At 39.1% G+C, this 22,652-nt stretch overlaps 1 protein-coding gene across 1 annotated transcript in view; it reads right to left on the reverse strand.

The window, feature by feature from the left end:
- The window catches only part of RXFP1 (relaxin family peptide receptor 1), an 81,252-nt gene extending 59,500 nt beyond the window's left edge, over positions 1 to 21,752 (reverse strand). The window contains exons 1-2 of the mRNA XM_084884165.1: positions 21,710 to 21,752; positions 21,307 to 21,373 (exon numbers count right to left, since the gene is read on the reverse strand). Coding sequence (XP_084740291.1) covers positions 21,307 to 21,373; positions 21,710 to 21,730 — 88 coding nt within the window. The 5' untranslated portion in view covers positions 21,731 to 21,752. The remainder of the gene's footprint in view (positions 1 to 21,306; positions 21,374 to 21,709) is intronic.
- Between the last annotated feature and the right edge of the window lie 900 nt (positions 21,753 to 22,652).

The following is a 22,652-nucleotide window of genomic DNA, read 5'->3' on the forward strand; positions in this document are numbered from 1 at the left end:
CGGTGGATAGTGAAAATATTGGGGGGGGGGGTGCATTTTGTAAAGTATATGATTGTCTAACCATTATACACGCAAAACAAATACAAAACTATATTGAATATAGACTGTAATTGAAAAAAAAGTCTAAAAAAAGAATTTCAACTAAGATTTGGTAGCAAAATAGATTCAGAACTGAATTAAAACACTTAGCAGACAGTTCATGATGGTGACAGCATGACATGGATGAGGTATTTGGCCTGGTTGGCTTGGTATACGTTAATATTTAATGTTGCTGCAAATACATCTTTTTTTTAGTGGCACTTGAAATTAAATTTTTGTGATTACAATTTTTAAATTTAATATTCTCATCTCATACAAACATCACTCATAATTTAAGAAATCAATTTTTTTTAAAAAGAGTCCTAATGGACAAGATCACTCCAATGCATAAAAACGCGAGTAACAATTACAGTCATATTTGATGCAACTTGGGAAAAAATGCTAAATAATTTTAATAGCAACAGCAGAAACATTTTTTGATGAAGCACTTGAATCTCTTCCTTCTGAAAATCCTTTGTGATTAAGTGGATGGAAGAAAAGAAGAACAGTCACATATGCAGATTGTCAAATGAGACATAAGTATTGAGTGAATATCTGTGATTTTTTTTTCCTGCCAGAGGATGAATTATTTTATTCTCCTATGACTAAAATATGTGTATATGCTTTGTATGCATTTCAGGAGGTCTATGTGAATTGCAGTACATAAAGAAGGAAAAATGGTCTAGACTTTGTGCAGCTATTGTAGCTTTCTCTTTGAATAGGATACCAATGTAATTCAGAGTCAAAGCCAGAGAGCAAGTACAGTGGAGTATTTTTATAATGTGGTTTAGAGGAAATTGCACCAGTTTCCGTCTAGTAAAATGATTATGCTGTGGCTGGCTATCATTTTTGGGTGAAACATGACTTGACTTGCATTATGTTCAAATCTTGAATCCTTCTCTGAGAAATAAAACCTGAAGGGTTTCAATAAACATTTTTTAGAAGCTAGGTTCCTAGTGACTTATCATCAATGAAATAAAACTTAGCTTTTATTGTTGACAGATCTTGACAGAAGCGCATAAGCACTTATAATAGTGTCTGGGAAACTCCTGGAAACACCTACCCAGTGAAACCATAAACCTTATTTTGTAACAACATTAACTGTTAAAATGGAAAATTTCAACCCGATGGCTCTGAAATCACTGCAGTCACTTCAATTTAAAATAAAGGAGGCGAGTACATTTAAATAAAATGTTTTATAGGGTTTCCTTACAGCTATAGGGTAAGCACCAAGATAAGTGTTTCATTGGATTCCATAACTTTTTTACAATTCCTAAGCATTTTTACAATAGATGGAAAATATGTAATATTTCTGTTGTTTTTTTTTTTAATAAGTTTTTATTGTTCATATTATTACAAATGTTCCTTTTCCCCCCCCACCATTGCTCTCCTCCACCAGGTTCCCACCCCACCCTCTGCCCTTTCCCCACTCCCCATTGTCCTCTGCTGGAAACCAAATCAGTTTCACTGAAAAAGAGATATTGACAGGAAGCCAGGAAGGCTGGTCAAAAACCTTAATTGCTCTAACCTTTAGTTGAGATTTTGTTAGCTGAAGCAGAATCTACAAGTTTCTGTTATTTCCTGCCTAAGGGCTATATGTAAGTTTCTGTTTATGTTGCTTAAGATGTCTTCCCCAGAGCTTCAATAAAAGGGGATGGTAGGGCCAGAGCAGGGGTAGTTCTCCCACTAGAGTTGGACTACCGCCTGGCCCCCCAAATCGCCAAATTGAATTTCTTCAAGTCTCCTTTTCATTTGTGTGCGGCCCTTCTCCAGAACCTGAACCCTGAATTGGAACTCTTTCTACGCGGACTGTGAAAGAGAGTCCTATAGTCCTCATCCATAGGTGCACAGTTTATGTTCAGTCTCTTCCCACGCCCCCCTCTCCCCTTTTCCCTAAGAATCGTCAGTCCACTCCCCTTCCATACCTCTGATTCTATTATATTCAACAGTTACTATTGTTCATCAGATTTTTTAAAAATTTCCTTGGTTTTTAGATTCACTTATTGATAGTTACGTATTTGTTGTTCATAATTTTTATCTTTGTTTACTTTCTCTTCTGAAAGAACCCCCTCCAGCAATTCATATAATTCTGGTTTGGTGTTGATGAACTCCTTTAGCTTTTTTTTTTTATTAGTGAAGCTCTTTATCTGACCTTCGATTCTGAGTGATAGCTTTGCTGGATAGATTATCTTTGGCTGTAGGGTCTTACTATTCATCACCTTGAATATTTCTTGCCATTCCCTTCTGGCCTGCATGGTTTCTGTTGAGAAGTCAGCTGACAATCGTATAGGTGCTCCTTTATAGGTAACTACCTTCTTTGCTCTTGCTTCTTTTAATATTCTCTCTTTGTCTTTTGCTCTTGGAATTTTAATTATGATGTGTCTTGGTGTGGTCCTCTTTGGATTCCTTTTGTTTGGAGTTCTTTGCGCTTCCTGGACTTGTAAGTCTAATTCTTTCACCAGGTGGGGGAAGTTTTCTGTCACTATTTCTTTCAGTATGTTTTCGATATCTTGCTCTCTCTCATCTTCTGGGACCCCCATAATTCTGATGTTGGTTCGCTTGAAGTTGTCCCAGAGGTTTCTTACATTATCTTCAATTTTCTGGATTCTCTTGCCTTCTAGTTTCTGTGGAGGAGTGTCTTCTGGTTCTTTATGTTCCAAATCTTTGACTTGATTCTTGCGATCTTCCCTTCTGTTTTTAGGACTCTGTAAAATATTTTTTATTTCAGACAATGTATTCTTTATTTCTTGTTGATCCCTTATCATTTCTTGATGACTCCTTATTAATTCTAGTTGATCTCTTTTCATATCCTCATAGGTCTTATCCATCTTTTCTAGGAAATTTTTGAAAAACCTCATAAGCGTAGATTTGAACTCTATATCCAGACACTTTTTGTCCTCCATTTCTTTCGTTTGTGATCTATTTTGTTGTCGCATTTCGCACCTACAGGTGGGAAGGGGTTTCAGGGTGGAGCCTGCAGCTTTGGCTTCCGTCAGCCCCGCCCTATGCGGGTCCTTCAGTGCTCGCTGCCGGCGCCTCTGAGAGAAAAGTGCCCTTGATTTTCGCCTGCTGCCAAACAGTCTATGCTCTCCCACAATGAGCCCGGTATTGGGGTTCAGTTCAATTGGCAGTGGAGTTGGAGGTGGCGTTCAGAGCAGTCTGGAGCCCCAGTCTCCTTCCCATCAGGGCAATCCCGTGGCACAGCCGACCCTCCCTTCTCTGCGCGCAGTGTGCGCGTCTCCGGGACCTCCTTTCGCTGCTCCCCCGGGGTTCCGCCTTATAGCCCGGCTCCCTATGGCTGAGCCTGAGTCCCCGGGGTCTGGCCTAGAACTGGGGTTCAGAGCAGTCGGGGGCCCAGCACAGTCGGAGTTTTATCTCCTTTCTGCTAGGGAAGGCCTTCCAGGCTCTCTGCCTCCCCCTCCTCTCCGGTACCTTGGGCTTTTACAGCTCCTCCGCGCCTCCTTCTGGTTTTCTCCTTGCTTCTCGCTGTAGAATTTCCAGTCAGTCAACCTTCCTGTAAATCTGGGCAATGTCCGTTTTATATTTTAGTTATATTTTATTGAAATTGTTGTGTGCGGCTGCGGCTAGGTATTCACCTGGGTGCAGCCATCTTGGATCCTCTCAATATTTCTGTTTTCTTAGGTAATTACTCACATGATCAAAAGCATAGAGGCAATTTGCTAAGACACTTTGTCATGAAGAAACAAAAACCAGCCAAATAGAAAAACAAAAACCAACACAAACTTTTCCTACATTAATCACTTACTTTTAGAGATAATTTCTATCTTAACTGATGACTATCAGTAACTATTTCAGACATCCAAAAACACAACAAATGAAAATACTAGTTGTAATAGAGGAGTGTTAAATTATATGGTATACTTACTGAAATATATATATATATATATATATATATATATATATATATATATATATATAGTTCCACAATTTGAAGTGAAGTAGATATAGGTAAGGTGACCAGACATCCCGATTTTTAACAATTTGTCCCAAGTTCCGCGGTGTTTTAAAAAAAAGTCTCGATTTTTGGAAAGAATCTTTTTAAAAAGATTTCCCCCGGGATGGGGAACAAATTGTTAAAAATCGGGACTGTCCCACCAAAAGCGGGTCGTCTAGTCACCTTAATCTAGTGACATAAAACATTCAAGGCATATATTTATGTACAAAAAGCATGTTAAAAACACTCTATACAGGTTGATCTTATTTATATGACATAAAGGAGCATATAATACTTGTGTTTATAAAGTTCCGATATATTAACAAGAAACTGCTTACAGTGGTCATCTTTGGGAAGTGGAATCAATAATGTCAAGAGAAAGGAGAAATAATATTCAATAGTTTATATCCTTAGGGGAATTTTGCCTTTGTTTTTTAAAGTATTTCTTTAACAATAAAACATAATCTGAAGCTATTTACAGATACTTCAAATGTTTGAAAATGTGATTTCTTAGTTATAGATAAAAATCCTGATTTGTAATATTGGTTACTTTTCTTTAGACCTTTTGAAACAAGGTAGGACAAGGCCAGTGGCTTTCAAACAATGATGATTTTGCATCCCAGGGGACAAAAGTCTAGAGACATTTTTTATCTCCACAACTTTGGGGATGCTATTAGCATCTAATAGGCAGAGTCAAGGTATGCCGCTAACCACCCATTGATGCACAATCCTCAAAACAAAGATTTATTCTAAAATGTGAAGAGAGTCTTTTATCCTAAAAGACTGAGGCGTTGGTGAAGAATCAAAGGGAAAGCTTTCTCTGCTAGCAGACTTGTGGAACAGGCAATGAATTACTTCAGCGGCTGTTATTCTTCTATTGGAGATTTTCTAATAGATTTCGCGAGAATAGACATTACCAGAGTGCTTAATGCAGCTGTTGTGTCTCTTGAAAGGTTGAGGCTATTGTTTTTGACAAGTCACTTGGGAAAGAGGTTACAGTTTGTTATATCCACTAATGCCAGGGAGAATATTTGAGTTATTTATAAGGAATAATTTCTTAACTACAAATATTATTAAACAACTAGAGGCCTGGTACATGAAATTCATGCACAGGGGGCAGGGGGCGGTCCCTCAACCCAGCCTGCATCCTCTCCAATATGGAACATCTCTCTCACAATCCAGGACTGCTGGCTCCCAACCTCTTTCCTGCCTGCCTGCCTGATTGCCCCTAACTGCTTCTGCTTGCCAGCCTGATCACCCCCTAACCACCACCCTACAAGACTGATTGATGCCTAACTGCTCCCTTGCTGGCCTGATTGCCCCTAACTGCCCTCCCCTACCAGCCTGGCCACGCCTAATTGCCCTCCCCTGCCAGCCTGGTCACCCTTAACTGCCCTCCCTTGCTGGCCTGGTCACCCCAACTGCCCTCCTCTGCTGGCCTGGTTTTCCCCAACTTCTCTCCTCTGTGGGCCTGGTCCCTCACAACTGCCCTCCTCTATAGGCCTGGTCCCTCCCAACTGTCCTCCCCTGCAGGCCTTGTCCCTCCCAACTGCCCTTCCCTGAAGGCCTGATTGCCCCCAACTGCCCTCCCCTACTGACCATTTTGTGGTGGCCATCTTGTATATTGTAGTGATAATCAATTTGCATATTAACTCTTTATTATATAGGCTGAGTTGCTAAGACAATCTCTAGAGGTTTCAAAAAAAAAAAAAGGATAGATCATTTAAGAATATTTTGTCAAAAGTAAAGAAATCAGACAGAATATTTTCAGGATGCTTGAACTAGTTCTCTGAATTTATGAATCATATTAGCAAATATTTAAAAGGAGCTATCATTAAAAGAATCACTTTAGACTTTAAATTTGAGATTTATTTTTAATTTTAGAGCATGTTTATTAAGCTTGAGGACAGTGACATAAGAAAGGTCTGGGCAGCCTAGGCGGGGCTGCTTTGGCTCACTAAGAAGTCAGAGAAAAGGGGGCCTTGGGGATAGGTTCAGGGGAATAGCTCAGGATGCACTGCCACTGCCCACTGCTGCCCTTGTTGCAAGTCTTGTGGGGTCCCTCAGAGTTTAGGAGATGCATGCCTGTGGGGAAAGAAAGGGAGATGGGAGGGGAAAGGCATGGGGATGCTTCTGGGAGGAAGAGCACATGCTGGGTTAGATTTGAGATGTGTGTACTTGGTATACATAAAAACTCTTGGAAAAATTCAAGCATGCATACCTCAGTAAAATTGAAAAAAAAAAAAAGAGCAAAAAAATTCAATTGTCCTGACCAAATCCAGAGACTCATATCTCTTCATAATATTGCCTCAGTCCAGTTTTTCATGTTCAACCTTCAATCATGTTTTTTCTCATAACTTATATTATTGGCTCCTGATAAGTCAGATACTTTACGTACCCAGAATCCAGTCAGTCTTAATGCCTCACACAGAACTGACGTAGGGACAGAACTGATTGCTTCCCCTCCACTCCCACCCCAAGGGCCAGGCACATTGCTGCCTCCTACCAATAAAATGGCAGCGGAGTGGACAGTGTGACTTCCTTACGGTATTTACCTGCCAATGTCCTATGCTTTTCTCAGCATAGAACATTGCATATCATGGCCCCCCGAGAGCCTTTATTTCTCCCACAGGCTAAAATATATGCCTCTTTTCTGTTTTCTTAGCATCCTGTGCTAATCTCATTCTTTCAGACCCTGGTTGCATTGTATTATAATTCTGCCACATATGTCTCTTCAGCCAGCTTTCTGAGGACAAAGATCATGCCACAAATCATGATTGAATTGCTTGTGCTTAGCATGGGAGTTTAGAATAGCAATAAATATTTAGGAATAACGAATGAGAAGTGAAGCTATGTGCTGAATTAAGAAGAAATGGATTGATTTTTCGTTAGTGCTATCCCCCTCATTGTTACCAGCTTAATAGTCCATGCTGTATTCCACTCATATTCTCACTATATAATTAGCGAAGTAGAACATAAAGACATGCCTATTACAATTACTTCCCATGGAAATCAAGTCTCTCCCCCCCCCCAAAGCAAACAAACTTAGGAAAACTAGGCAGAATATGTCATAACTTTAGTAAGCTCATATCTTTCCATTCAATTTGATCTTTTAAAAAATATCTTGGCTCACTTAGGGGTGTCTGCTAAATTAGCAGGATAACATTTGAAGATAATGACTGAAGTATTTTTCCCCCTATTTTTGTTGTTGTTGTTGTTGTTGCCAAGACTTTTCACTCATTTATTCAGTGATAGTTATTGCTTCATAGGGAGGGCAACTATAGCTGAGAACCAAGAAATATGTACAGCTTGAGTTAATTTATAAACTTTTAGCTGAAATAATATTGAAAGCCCAGATTTCCATTGCAAGAGTGAAGCTTTTTTTGGAGATAATGTTTCTTTTTTTTTTTTTTAAGTTTAGAACTACTGATTTGTCTAGAGGACTTAGAGGATAAATTTATATATAAATCACAGAGTGAGAAGAATGTGTACATGATGGTTACCTTTCTGTGTTAAGTTGGATAGACTACAGTAGACCTACAATCAGTTCCCTTTAAGTAAAGGAGACCACCATCACCCGGCCGGGTGGCTCATTTGGTTGGAGCATCATCCTGAGCACCAAAAGGTTGCGGGTTCAATTCCTGATCAGGGTGCATACCTACGTTATGGGTTTTTCCCCAATAGGAGCATGTATGGGAGGCAACTGATTGTTTTTCTCTCTCCCTTCCTTGCTCTCTAAAAATCAATAAACATTAATAATAATGTTTCTCCTCCACCTGCACTTGTATGGCTACACTTGGCAGGACAAAAGCACATGATCCACTTCAAATCCAGAGCCCAAATTTAAGGGGGCCCTGAATGCTGATCAGTAGTTATTCCCTCTTCCATTGTTCCCTCTTCCCTATATTCTCTCAGTCTCCTAGATGATTATTTTATTCCTTCTTTCCTCAATCCTCCAGTACCTCTTCTCCCATATTCATACCTCAGTGATAAACCCAAGACCACCAGAGCCTCACAAATCCCCCACTGCATCTTCCACAGACCACCCTCCTGTGCTCTGCCTCCTCAGCCTTGTTATGAAAGAGCTGTCTTTGCTGCCATCTAAAGTCAGTCCTTCAACCAAGCTCCCAGGTTCCATCCTCCGTCTCTACTCAGGACACATTCCAATGATCCTCCTTTTTCTTTCAGCAACCTGAAAACGTGCTGTTATGTTTCCCTTCTTCAAAACAAGACAAAAGAAAAACAAAACAAAATCATAATTTCTTATACCACGTACATTCCCATTTCTCATCTTTCCTTTTTTAGCAAAACTTGTCAGAAGCTTCTATACTGATGTCTCTGATTCAGTTTTTGTGTTCAGCTTTACTTCTAAAGTTCTGGAAATTTATTGAATGCAGTATCAACATTCCCTTGTGAATGTGGGTTATTACGTCTAGGGCCTTTTGAGGGGACACATGTCCTATAAATTTGATCTCAGACTCCTGTGCTTTAGAAGTTCTGTCAACTTTTTATAATTTTTCTCCACAATTCTTCACTGTCACTTCAACTATCATTAATCTGTCTGTCTCTGTGGTCTCAAGACTCTAATTACTATTTCTAATTTATTACTTGAATCTGCTGTAGCTCAAAATGCAGATACTCAGACTGATTGACGTAAAGCAGTGGTGGGAACATCCGGGCCACAGGTAATATAAGGCCTGAGAAATCAATTGGTCTAGCTCTGCCAAAGCATTAGGAGTGAGTTAATTAAATGTTTGACCAAAGATAGCAGGCTAATTTTTAAGTTGATAATTTTGTATGGTCCATAAATGATGTCATAAATATCCAAATGGCCCTTGGAGGAAAAAGGTTCCCCACCCCTGGTGTAAACCTAAGGATCCTTAATGCCGATCAAATAAGCTATAATGGGGGCTGAACATTTTTTTCTTACTTTTGAAAAAATGTCTGGAGTTTCAAGAATCCAAATTTTGAGGTTCTAGGATTAAGCAATATATAGTTGGGTGAGATGTTATAAATACTGCTCAGGTCTTAGTATTCTGCCAGAATAAGCATTTAGTAAGCATTTATTTAATAAGAGCATATATTTTCTAACACATGGAGTAGCTACAATTTCTGAATTTTCTATTTATACATTCTAGTACTTATCTCAAACTATGACAAATTTTTTTTCTTGACTTTCCCACCATCACATTTTATCCCTGCTCAGTGGTGTGACAGCAGTCAGTTTTATTGATTATGCTGGTAGTACAGCCAAGAAATAAAGATCCCAAATCAAGGGCAGTTGTATTTCTTTTTAATAGCTCTTCCATTCAGCATCTCATTTCTATTCCTACTGTCTGTGATTCCAATCGGTATTATCTCACGTCTGGATAATAAATTTCTAACAGCTTCCTTTTGATTATACTTTAGACTTATAGTCCAAGTGTCCCCAACTGGCCACAAACCTACCTTTTTAAACCTAAGAGGACATTACATTAACCTTTCACTTCCATTAGTTTTCTCTTTCAGCTTTTTGACATGGATTGTATTTTAGGCATGCGGCTAGGCAATTTACATGCCTATTTTATTTCCTCCAAATAACTCCATTAAATATTTATTAATATTACCATGATTTTACAGATAGAAGGTAAGGCATAGAAGAGGAGCTTGTGTGGGGAATCACAGAACTAGGACGTGGCAGAACAGAGATTCAGACACAGGTCTGTCTGATTTTAGAATCTGTGTTCTTAACCACTGTGTGTCTACCAGTCCTCCCATAGTGAGCAGCTCAGGAGTCCCTGAAAAATCATTCATACTTTTGCTTCTTCTTTTTTTTTTTTATGAGTGTTCTTGCATATCTTCTTTTTCACCTAAGTCTTCCCCTTCCTCATCAAGTTCAATTATACCTTTGAACTGACTTCCTCTTCTATTCTGGATTGTCTGTCCTTCTTTTGAAATCTTTGAGTGTAAGGATATGGTGCTGCTTCATTGGGGCATGTTATGTGTGTGTTGCTCTGAGTGTTCCAAGTTATTTCCCTACAAGGTCAAAGACAAACATGATGCATATAAATAAGACATTTTCCTATTGCTTCTTGACAGATTTATTGGAGATGGCAGCTTTATAAATTCAGACTCATGGTTCATATGGAACAATGATTTCCAAAGAAGAAAAAGATTTATTACTCTAGCTTCTCCTTCCTTCATATTTAGAAAGCAAATTAAAAAAATTAAAAAGGGGAAGATCTCATAATTTTTTTCTCTTTAGAGAAGTTTTCAGAAATAAACAACTGCATAGATGAGGCTTCTATTTTAGTAACTGCAAGAGAGCTTAGAGAATGTAATTCTTAGGATATACAGGCTGAAGTATTTAGGACTGAAAGGTCATAAAGTTTACAACTTACTCTTAAGTCATTCAAAAAGAAAAATATGTATATGTATGTATGAATGTGATGAGAGATAGAAAGCAAGTGTGGGAAAATGTTAGCACAGGTTGACTCCTGGTGAAAGGTATATGGGTATACAATATACTACTTTTGTAATGTTTTTGTGGTTTTAAAAATTTTCAAAGTAATTTTTTAAAAACTTGGTAAATATTTTAAACTTGTAGCTGAAATAGTTGTAAAGTTTCTAGGTCTTAAAATTGTTATTATTTGAAAAATATTTCACTTTCCTTTTGCCTGGCATTTGGGCATATAGTATTTTTAGTAAATATAAAAAGACCTAGACACCATATAAATGTGTGTGTGCAATATATGTGTGCTTTAAGCTTTCTGAGGATTATTGGTGTAAGCTACAAAGAACTTTAATGGCAGGAGTATTATTTATAAGATATGCAATTCCATATCATCTGTGTGTTTCTAACTTGGAGTCTCTGATTTTTCTACCCCACTTAAAAAACACATTTTTATTGATTTCTGAGAAGAAGGGAGAAAGAGAGAAACATCAATGATGAGAGAGAATTATTGATTGGTTCCCTCCCACACACCCCAGTCCTTAGGTCTTAATTTCCAGATTAGAACTAATAACTGTGCTAAAAGTACATTTCATAGAATCTATACTATTCAATCAGTCACCAATCCATGGAATTGTAAGCACCCTGGGCAGAATATTAATAGTTGTATGGGAGCTCTGCAGACAATAGAAGTCCCCAAAGACAGAGATGCCAAGAGTCACCTGTGGATCACTTTGATTCTAGGACCCTTTCTGAAACCAAGTAGATATTGCTTATGCCTTTTTTTTCTTATTAATGTCTATCAGAAACAATACTCATCCTCAAACTCTTCGTGATTGAGTTCTACTGAACTTAACAACCTGCAGTGCTTAGTTTGTATTGCTGATTACCTGGCTTCCTATTTCTGTCCATGCTGTCTGTGGACAGCCTGTGATGGGAACTGGTTGCTAATTCAGGTCACAAGGTTAAACACTGAGGAAGAATTCATCTTCTCTTCTCGGGTCATACTCTGCTATTGTGGTTGCCACAGGGGCTGACTTTGAGTGGCTGTCTGCTGACCTGCCCATCTGCACCCAGCTCATGAGAACAACAAATGGATTATAAGCTCATCTGTGGCAGCACCATTTCTTTAGAATTGAATTCTTAAGCAGAGAAGCAATAAATTCTATGACCATTTCTCTACATATTCTCTTATTCTTTAAAAGAAAATTCCTTTAGCTGCTCTCTGACCCTTACAATTTCTTTTTCATTCTCTCATCTGGGGATAAAGGATTCTCTTGCTCTTTGCCCTTCATTGTAGGGTAATACAATCCAGCAGCTGACTTGACTTGGTCTTAGACTTATCATAATCAGGGTATTAAATAAAAACTTTGTACTGTATTCCACACATATTTTGTACATTTTATAGGTACCAGTCAGGGAGAAAATATATTAGAAATTCATTAAGGTCCTAGAAAAACAACGTAAAATCGAGCAACTGACTTGACTTGGTCTTAGGCTTTACCTGCCTAGTGGCTCGAGGTGCAATGGCCACCCTTCCTTTAGGGACTGCTTTTAGTTTCTCACATTCTAGTCCACTTTTGGTAAGTTGCCAGAGTTACTTCCTAACGCACACATCTCCTTATAGCATTCCATGCAAAACCTCCATTCCAATTGTTAGGATTGTAGGATAATACAATCTTAGAGGCCATTTGTAAGCTTTCCTCCACAGGAGAACAAAAGACCAGGAAAAACTCACTGGACACCAGGAGTTAGACCATACAAAGGATGAAAACTGTTCTGAAGGCACCTGATTGCACATCTTCATTCCATCTGCATCCCAAGCCCCCCAGCTCAGCCCCAGACCCACTGATAAGAGCTCCCCATGAGTGACTGCATACAAGGATGTGTGCTGCCATCATCAGCCAAATGCCCCCTTGGCTCATGTGCAGCCTTTCCCTTTGGATATCCCATTCCCCATCTCTTTCCCTTAAATCAATTCAATTCTCTTTCATCACAATCTGAGATGGCTATTCAACTTATCTGAGTACACATTCACCCTGTTCACCTTTCACTTCTTAAACTCTCACAATGTTTCCTGGCCTGGCTCCCTTCACACCTAACGCCCATTTTACCTATTTTCTATAGTCTGAAGTACAGACTTGAATGTGGCTTACAAAGACATTATGATCAGTTCCAATGATTTTCTCTATCTCCAATCATTTGCTTCAGCCCTACTCCTGAAACTTCTCATCATGTCCTTACTCTACCAGGTCCTTTTCAGTCTCTATAGTCTTGCCACATTCGACCTGTTCCTGTTGGGCCTTCTGTTTCTCTGGGAAGCAGTAAGTGGTAGATATGAGTGGAGTTCAACCTGTTTGGTTAGTTTGCTTATCCATAAATGGCAAAAAGAATACTTATCCATTTTATGATGATATACATACTTAGGCATCATGATTTGGTATTTGTATGGTGAATGGAAAGACATCAGACTTAGGTGTCAGGTAAATCTGAATTCAAGTTCTACATCAAGACTGTGTGGCAAGGGGCATGTGGGCTCAGAGTGCAGCAGGAGTGAAGGCTGAGTGATGGGGAAATGAGAGGCAGATACCGAGTCCACACAGCCTTGGATCAAAGTCTCGGGGGCTCCTGGGGATGGGAGAAGGACTGAGAAGAGAGGAGGAAGTAGAACTTCAATAAGGCTTGTGTAGATCATTTATAACAAATTATTCTTTAAATCTTTCCAGGAGCAAGGGTAAAGGTGAATATTCTTTTTTCTATATGAGTTTCTTTAAATGCAAACCCATTCTGGGCCTGGACTGTGTATGATGACTTTCTAAGGGTTTCACTAACCTCATCGCCAGAGCACACAGATGCCTTAGCCTGTTCCTTGCCCTGCCTTTATATTCCGGGCTGCTGCTGATCTCACCAAAATTTTCTTTTATCTCTGAAGGCTTGCTCTCGGTCTGCAAACACTATTTTTATCCAGCACTATTTAGCACCATTCTTTCTTTGATTCCTCCACAACACACTGCCTTGTTAAATTCTATTCTTCTTGAGCAGTACCACATTTGTTCTTCTTTCTTCGCTGATCTATTTAGGCAGTCATTGTAACTATACCATAGGCAGAAAGTTGAGGAGATATACTATTGATAAAATGTTTGGCTTTGAATTATCTGTTCACATTTTATTCTATTTTTTTTTTTTGCGTGCGCGCGTGCGTGCGTGCGTGTGTGTGTGTGTGTGTGTGTGTGAGTCCTCACACAAGCCTATTTTTTCCATCGATTTTTAGAGAGAGTGGAAGGGAGGGAGGGGGGGAGAACACATCGATTGGTTGCCTCCTGTATGTGCACCGGGGCTAGAAACTGCAACCCAGGTACATGCGCTTGATGGGGAATCAAACCCAAGACCCTTTGGTGTGTGGGCCAATGCTCTAACCACTTTGCAACACTAGCCAGGGTTCTATTTACATTTTAATTTAATAATTATAGCCAGTGTCTATTCATATCTATCCATCTTAGATTATAAACACCTAGAGAGAAGGAAAAAAATCTATTTAATTTTTGTGTGTATCCCCTTCTAAGGTAATGACTATAAAGAATGATGAAAATAATATTGAGCCTGCTGTATATACTTGCATAGAGACTTTGAAAAAAGATGCCTACGACTCAGTAGCAGTACAAAAAGATTTATATAAATTTTTTTTTGGCATTAAAATGGGTTTGATGGACAAATGATTTGCCACATTATTTCAGGTCAACACTGGGGATAAATGCTCAGCTACTGAGAAAAGTTATGGAATTTTAACAAACAAACATAATCCTTCTTTCCAGGGAACATAAATCGTGCTGTCAGCTAACAGATCAGGGTAAGGACAGCAATCAGAAGAGCAGAAATAAAAAGCTAAATTTAACTTAGCCAAACCAGCCACCTCTCTTAATCTTAACACATAGAGGGAGGTTAAATGGAGGCTAAGAGAGGCTCACAGAAAGCTTGATTGATGACGTCTTCTTGCCTAAGTTTGAAATGTGTGAGAAAGTAGAAACATTTATAAATCATGAAGCAGTTTTGCAGTTTCTAACAAATCAGATCCAACTAGGAAAGTGAAAATGGCAAATCTTCTGGACTATTGAAAATGAGTCAAACATTTCTAACCGGCTCTGGGAAAAACCTATTAAAATATCAAAAGGCTGGGATGAGCCAAGGAATATGAGAGAGGAGGATAAAAAGCAAGATAAGAATCAGAGGCTTTGTGAGCGAACAGAATGGCAGCCTGAATAGTGTTCTATTTCAGACTCCAGACTCTGATGTATCTGGGAACTTAATCCATTTTTTCATTAATTTATTCTTGCAATAAGGGCCCTGGATAAGAGCTTTCACGAAAGCTTAATGGGTCAGCTAATCTGATTTCTCTCAGTAGAGCCAGGCACATACGTTAATACATTTTCTTCAGCATTTATTGATTCATGCCCTGGCTGGTGTGGCTCAATTGGCTGGAGCGTCATCCCTTACACCAAAAGGTGGTAGGTTAGATTCCTGGCCAGGACTTATAGCCAGGTTGTGGGTTTCACTCTCTAGTCAGGCGTGTGTGAAAGGTAACTAATCCATTTTTTTAAAGGGTCTTTAAAAAAATGTATTTTATTGATTTTCCACAGAGAGCAAGGGAGAGGGATAGAGAGCTAGAAACACTGATGAGAGAGAATCGTCTACCAGCTGCCTCCTGCACACCCCCTACCGGGGATGTGCCCGCAACCAATGTACATGCCCTTGACAGGAATCGAACCTGGGACCTTTCAGCCCACAGACCAACGCTCTATTCACTGAGCCAAACCAGTTTTGGCACTAATCCATTTTTCTCTCTCTCACATCTCTCGCTCTCTCCCTTCCTCTCTCTAAAATCAACATTTTTAAAATTAAAAATATTCATGTTTATTTGCATGCCTTAACTTACAACATTTTAAAAAAAATATACTTTTGTGTGTTTTTGAGAGAGAGAAACATCCAACAGTGAACCTGCAATCCAGGCATGTGCCCTGAGAAGGAATTGAACTGGTGACTTCTTGGTGCATGGGTCCATGCTCAACCACTGAGCAACACAGGCCAGGCATAACCTATAACATTTCAATCTCAAGTGTGTGAAGTAATATTTATCTGTTTAAATGGCCACAGAAATATGCAAGTTCAATGTTTCCTTACCTTGTGAGATGTTGGAGCCATTTTACTCATTACTGTAAAAGTTAGCCCATGGATCCAGGTACCCACACAATGGGGGTGTGTACATGCAATCTGCCTATAGTACATTAATCAGCTTACTAGCCTCTGTGAAAGTTCTAATTCATGAGGAGGGAACATTAGGAACAAGAGGTGGGTAGAAATAAGAATTCTGGCTGCAAGTTTTGGGACCAGGAGAGGAGAGTTTCTCTTTGTGTATCTTCTGTCAGGACATGTGAGAGAAAGGTTAAGATAAAAAAGGAGAAATTAAGTGCTGAGGAGAAAGAGAGACTGGTTCATTAGAATCGCAAATTAATCCCTGGGTTACAGGAGGCCAGGAAAGGAAATTTTCCTGGAGAAAGGAAAGGAGGTTTCACTTGGCACTAAACCGTCTATCTGTGGGAGAGATGAAAAGGAGGAGAAACAGCGCATAGTGCTATTAAAAGGAAGTGAGACGCTCGGTGGCCAGGGAGACTATACTTTTCACATCCTCCCTTCATCTCCATGCCTGGAACAAAAATTCAAAGACAGCCTCATCCCACAGGATAAATAGAAAATCAGACTTCAGCATGTAAGGCATGGTACTGGATAGCTTACTACCTGTGTGGGATTTATTCGCTACCAAATCATCAACTGTTAATGCCTTTGGGTAGCTTTCCTCAATAGCAAAGATGCATTATGTTGCTTCTCTAAGTGTCCTCTCCATTGCCATGAAGTTGGAAAGCATGCCACTGCTTCTCAGGAAGCTGTGTGTGTGCTGAGGTGGGGAGAAGGAGGAAAAGAGCAAGTTTAGGGTGACTCTACTCAATGTGGACAGTCTGGGCTGTGCCTCATCTCTCTGACACCAGCCTTGGCATAGGCAGGAAGACAGAAGACGTGGTATCCTTGCAGGGGATGGGTTATGGGTGATGTTAAGCACTTAGGTGTTTGGTGCTCAAGCTATTTTGGGAGGTATCTATGGAAAAGAATCATCTGTCTGGACACTAGAAGCAGAGTTTTTGATCGGCTACAAATTGCTCCTGAAATACTGGCAAAGCTTCTTCCACTGTAGCTTCCCTGGACACCTGTATAGTAATGCTCAGTCTCATTTCCATCTTCAGCACATAAAGACCCTCTCATCCTAGGGAGATGGCCAGATTAGTGATCCGCATGGCTGTGATGAAAAAGGCCTGTATCTTTAAAGACGGTTTGGCTATCCGGGGAACAGCATGGGAGCATGGGCTGGAGAGGGAGAGTGGAGGGAGAGAGTGAAAACATCCACTGATCTTAATCTGCTCTGAGAATTTCATAAGCACCTTTCATTAAAGTCTCTTTGGGCCTGACAGTAAGCATGGACTTGGGAAGATATAGTCAGAACCCTTCTCTCCTCTGACCATTATCTCCTTGATTATGAAAATGATTTAAAATGGTTACCTACCAGGCAGGTGTTGGTATATGAAAAATGATCGTACTAGTTTAGTGTGTTGGCAAAGTCTTAATCTATGAAGCTAGGATTTTGGTGGACAATAAATTTATTTTAAAATATTTTTAGTAATTATTATTATTCTTAGAGGGGGGGGCAGGGAAAGAGAAAGAGAAATATCAAAATGAGAGTGGAACATCCATCAACTGCATCCTGCATGCCCCCTACCAAGAATGTGCCCTGACCGGGAATCCAACCAGCACTGGGGCACTGGATGATGCCCAACCAACTGAGCCACACTGGCCAGGCCAGTGCAAGAGCCCCTAACTTCCCATCTCAAAGAATAATTTATAGACATTTTTCCAAAGCACTGATTATTTTTAAAAGACAAATTCATTATTTTGGAAGATTTAAGAAATATAGTGACCCTAGTTAATTTAGTAAAAAAAAAAAAAAAAAAAAAAAAAAAAAAAAAACATGAAGAAAAACAAACAAACAAAACCAACCACACCCATAACCACCATCATAGGGCTTGAAATCAAAATTATATACATGCTTACAGTTTTATTCAGACAAAAATTAAATCTAACCAGAATACCAAACTCTAGGCATTCACTTTAACAAGTCTGTCCTAATGTGTGAAATTATGCTTGTGAAACTATTTAGTTCACAAATGTGATACCTTGTTTTCCTTTTTTAGGAACGATGATGATGAGGCACAGGCTTTCTAATCTATTTGAAACTTAAAAATTTGACACTATATTCATAGTAAGAACAATACAAAATTACTAGCAACCTTTAAAACTATGAGGTGAAATAGTAGATACTTCTGGAACGTTTATTCTTCTATGTTTTGGAGGTGGGTAAATATATCAGTATTCTACTTTTCCATGTATTAATGTTCTGCTTTTCATGTACTAGTGGAGTGTTCTGGGAAAGCCTCTTCCCTTCCCCTTCTTCATGGTTACAGAAGAGAATGGCTAAGAGACATGCCAGTGCCAGGACCCAAGACACAGACCAGGTGGTCTTGTAAGTATCCACTTGGAAACTAAAAACTAGGACCTTACCCAGTCCTTGGCCCAATACTAATATTTGAGCCCCTTTTATTTCCTGTTTCCTCACTTGTTCCTTTCCTGTCCAAAGTATTCAGTAAAATGATTGCTTTTGCTGAATGATACTGTTTAATAATGAGCAAAGCAATTGCTGGTAAGGACTTGTGATATAACTCTTCCTGGGGATTGTTTTTGAACTTTGCAGGATTCTAGGCTCCTAAAAAGTTGCAAAAATAGTCCAGAGAGGTTCCTTCATCCTTCATCCACCTTCTCCTAAGGGTAAAATCTTACATAGCCATAGTACATTTTCAAATCTGCAAATTAACATTGACACAATTCAGTTAATTAGGCTATAGAGGAATTTTTTAAGAATGAAATATCCTCAAGGTTAAAAGAAAACCTTTGCTGAATCTTAATGTTGCCACTCGGTATGCGCTTTGTCTCACTGTTTGGGAATCCTAGATGAACGTTCTGTTTTCTCCACTCTCCCCCTTTAGTAATCACCCCTTCGTCCTATTGCTTATTAGAGTACCTGGCATTCAATAATTTTTTTGGTTAAAAGGGTGACTAATAATTGTTCAAGTCTATAAAGGGCTTTCTGTTTTTACGGCCCTTTAGTACACATTATTTCTACTGAGAATGTTCATGGACTCAGAGGAAAAGCATGGACATCGAAAGCATTCAAACCTTGGCATTTATTAGCTTGAGTCTTCTGACAAGGTACCGAATGTCTTTGGGCTTGTCTTCTTCCTGCGCTTAATTGTATCTATATAATCTCGTCGTTTTGAAGGTTTAGGGAGGTAACTGATGTAATAAAAACCAAACATAGATCTAGGAGGCAGATAGGGTAAAAGATTTTACTGCCCTTTTACAAAATAAGGCTCAGAGTGGGTAAGTCGTTGTCAAAGGTCAGCACCTTATGTCAGCTGTCATCCATGACAACTGTTCCTAGGCAACAGGAAAGTGGATTAAAAAACAAACACATAAACATAATTACAACCACCACCACCATGGGATTACAGAGACTTAAGACTTTTCTTATGTCACTGTTGACTTCTTTTGCTACATGTGTAAAAAGTCTTCTGTTAGGTGGTATTGGGTGATGACATAAATTAAAAGGTGAATCATGGGTGTGGGTTGCCATTTTGTGGTTAAATGCCCCTCCACTCCACCTACCCAGTTGACACCAATATAGCCAGAAATTTTGCTTGCCAAACTGGGCATCAGATGTTTATGCCCTCATTCTCCATGGAAAGCACACAGAAGGATGAGCACACGGAGCTCTCAAGTACTCACATTGCATTACAAAAACACTGTAAATCAAAAGAACTTAAATTTTAAAAGTTGTAAGGTTTTGACATCATTATTAACTATTTTTATTCCCCCCCCCCTCGCTTTGTAGCAAAAAAAACAAAAACCCTTTTATTTTTTTCCTGGTCCAAGATCTAATCTGATACATTTAATTTTTTAATTATGTTTGTTCCTTAGTATCCTTTTTAACTTCTTTTTTAAAAATTAATTCAATTTATTGGCCATTACAGTGAGATATTAGTTTGCAAAACCATACAAGTTTCAAGTGTTCAACTCTACAAAACATCATTTGCATACTGTGTCATGCGTCCATTGCCCCAAGCAAAACCTTTTCCTGTCCCCTTTCCCCCATCCCCCTTTGCCCCTCCTCTACTTAGCCCCCAACCTCCTAATAACCATTTTCTATTTCTGGTCATCAAAATAACTTTATTAACAAAAGACAACATGTAAGCATAGAACCTTTTTTATTAACCTGAAATGATGGTAGCACATTAGCCAAAGTTACTTCTCAACTTGCTCTGAACATCTTTTACATACACACTGGTGAATTTCTCATGCCAATTTTGGAAGTACACCTCTGGCTTCTGTGACCTATTCATTTTATTGAAATAGAATAGGAGATGGCAGAGTATGTTATTGTTTAATGAGGAAGTTGGTGGCAAATCTCAAAAACTCTGATAGTTTAAGCATTTGCATTATAATTAGAAACATTCAATTTCTGGTAGGGGTTTGCAATTTCACTCCTCTCCTCCATCCAGTTAGAAATGGAAATGTCAGTAATCAAGATAACACATGGAGACAGCGAGGAACTGGAATGCTTCTCCAGGATTCTGAGTAATTTTTATGTTGATGCTCTCACCTTTGACCATCACAGTGATATATACCAGAGGTCAGAAGGCAAGAAGGAAAGACAGGGGGGAAAAATCATTGTGGTGGGGCACATGGGAGAATTTGTATTAAAATGTACCCAATAGAATATCTTCATGTAAACAAACTTTTAAGAGATAGAGGAATATAACTCTCGGGAATACTCAGTTTGTTAGAGCTTAATCATTTCCAGCATCAAAAGGAATTAAAGGTACCCAGAAAGTTTTCTAATTCGCTTTGACTTTGTCATAATTTATTACCCATGAAACAAAAACATTTGATTTCTACTGACATAATATAATTAACCTAGGCTTTAATGCAGAGCGACTCTTTCCCTTGATGAAAGAAAATTATTCTGAAAAATAAACGACAGCACACAAAGACAGCAAAAACTGTCACTGTACCAAAAGTCAGATGTCCATCGGGACTCCTCCTGTGTGTGTGTGTGTGTGTGTGTGTGTGTGTGTGTATACACGCCTTTCCTGGCTTTGTGCTTTCCCTTATTTTTTCTTTTAAGGAACAGCGAGGCACCTTGCGGATTAAAAAAGGAGTTTTCTGAACGCATTTCCCTTTGAGGAGGCAAATCTATGTTATCAAATCACAAAGGACTAGGACAGGAAATGTTACAACTACATAGAAACTGGAACACATGTAAAGACTTCCCAGGATATTTCAATGGGCATATTCCTTGAACCCAATCTCTTTAAAGACTACTCCTCTTGAAATATTACAAAATTACTTATAAAATATTGTTAATACCAGTTAGACAAATTTGGTTGCTATGAAGCATAGGGTTTCTATGGCATGCTGGTCTTGCCTAACTACTGACTGACAATATATTCCAATTTTTAATAGAAATAACAGACATGTATTAAGAAGAATAATTCTGAGGTGAGATTACAATTTTGTCAGAAAAAAAGCATTGCCATCTAAAAGCATAAACGTAAGTAACACACAATCATACTTATGATAATTTCATAAAACACTAAGGCATACGGAATGCAATCCTTAGTATACTTACAATATTTTCCAAAAATCAAGATGTAGAAGAAGACGGGACCAGATGTCATCTCTTTCTTTCTGAGCAACTGATTAAGAAAAGTGAATACAATTTAGTCTTGGTTTCTGAGTCTCATACAGCTCACGGTGGTTGTGTGCTATTTCTGTCTGCAATCTTAGCAGCTATAAAGCAGTCCTCTTTCCTTTCTCTCTCATTTCCTCTCCCTCTCTCTTTCCATTCCCTCTTCTTTTCTTTTCTCCTTCCTCTCTCTCCCTCTCTCTCCTCCTACCCCCCTCTCCCCCCCAATCTCTTCTTCCCACCCTCCTCTCTAAAAGTCTTAATATCCTTCTTACACTTACACCCCAACACCCACACGAACACTGATAAAGCTTAGCAGCGAGGAAAAGTTTCAGACAGAACATACAGGCTCTTGACTGCTAAACATCTTGTTTCCATGTCCTGCGACGTCTACAAATGAGGGTGTGCACAAACCCTGACAAATGTTGGAACTGATCAAAGTCACACCACAGGAAAGAAATTGAGCTGGAGATATATTACAAACAAACAAAAGAAAATCTCTACCGCCTCTATGATTTGATACTAGCAAAAGAACAGAACAACAACAACAACAAAATCAGGGCAAAATGCCTTTGTGGAAGGAAGGTAATAAAGTGTAACTACGTCATTCTTCTATGATCTGAGTTTAGACATTTGAGTGATATTGTTCGAATAAAGTACAAAGGAATAAAAAACAATCTTAAATTTCCTTGGGCTCGTGAGTTCTACTGCAAGTGGAGACCACGACCTGCCATGGTTGTGGGGGGAGCCTTCCTGGGTTTGAATCACAGTCTGATCCACGGAGCAGCTGAGCTCTGGAGTTCTGGAGGGAAATCTCTCTCCGTCCAGGCAGCTGTGATCATCAACCCGGTGCATACTGAATGCCTGGCAAAGGTCCTCGCATATAATAGGTGATTAGTAAAGGGCAGCCATTCATAGGGTAATGGCTTTTTATTATTTTTATCAGCAAGTAAAAGAGCATGGAATGCAAATAGCATTTCCATGGAATGCATTTTCTTTTAACCAAGGCACACCATTCTTATTTTGAGAGATTTGTTTGTGAGGATAATGTCTCCTAACCACTCTACAAGTAGAATGTATTCAAATGACATATCCTTATATCGTTGACTTCAACCTAAGCAGCCTATTGGTGGCTTAAAGGTTATATTAATATGATTCCTCCCCCCTCCCCCCCCCCCGTGGAAGTAATTAATAGCATAGATACAGAAATGATATATAGGAATCTCACAAGTCCTTATTCATTGATCAGTAGATTTATTTCTTGATGACACTGGGTTTTTTTTGGCAGA

The sequence above is a fragment of the Pipistrellus hanaki genome (assembly GCF_964339955.1).
Source record: "Pipistrellus hanaki genome assembly, chromosome: 5".
In the NCBI taxonomy this organism is placed as follows: domain Eukaryota; kingdom Metazoa; phylum Chordata; class Mammalia; order Chiroptera; family Vespertilionidae; genus Pipistrellus; species Pipistrellus hanaki.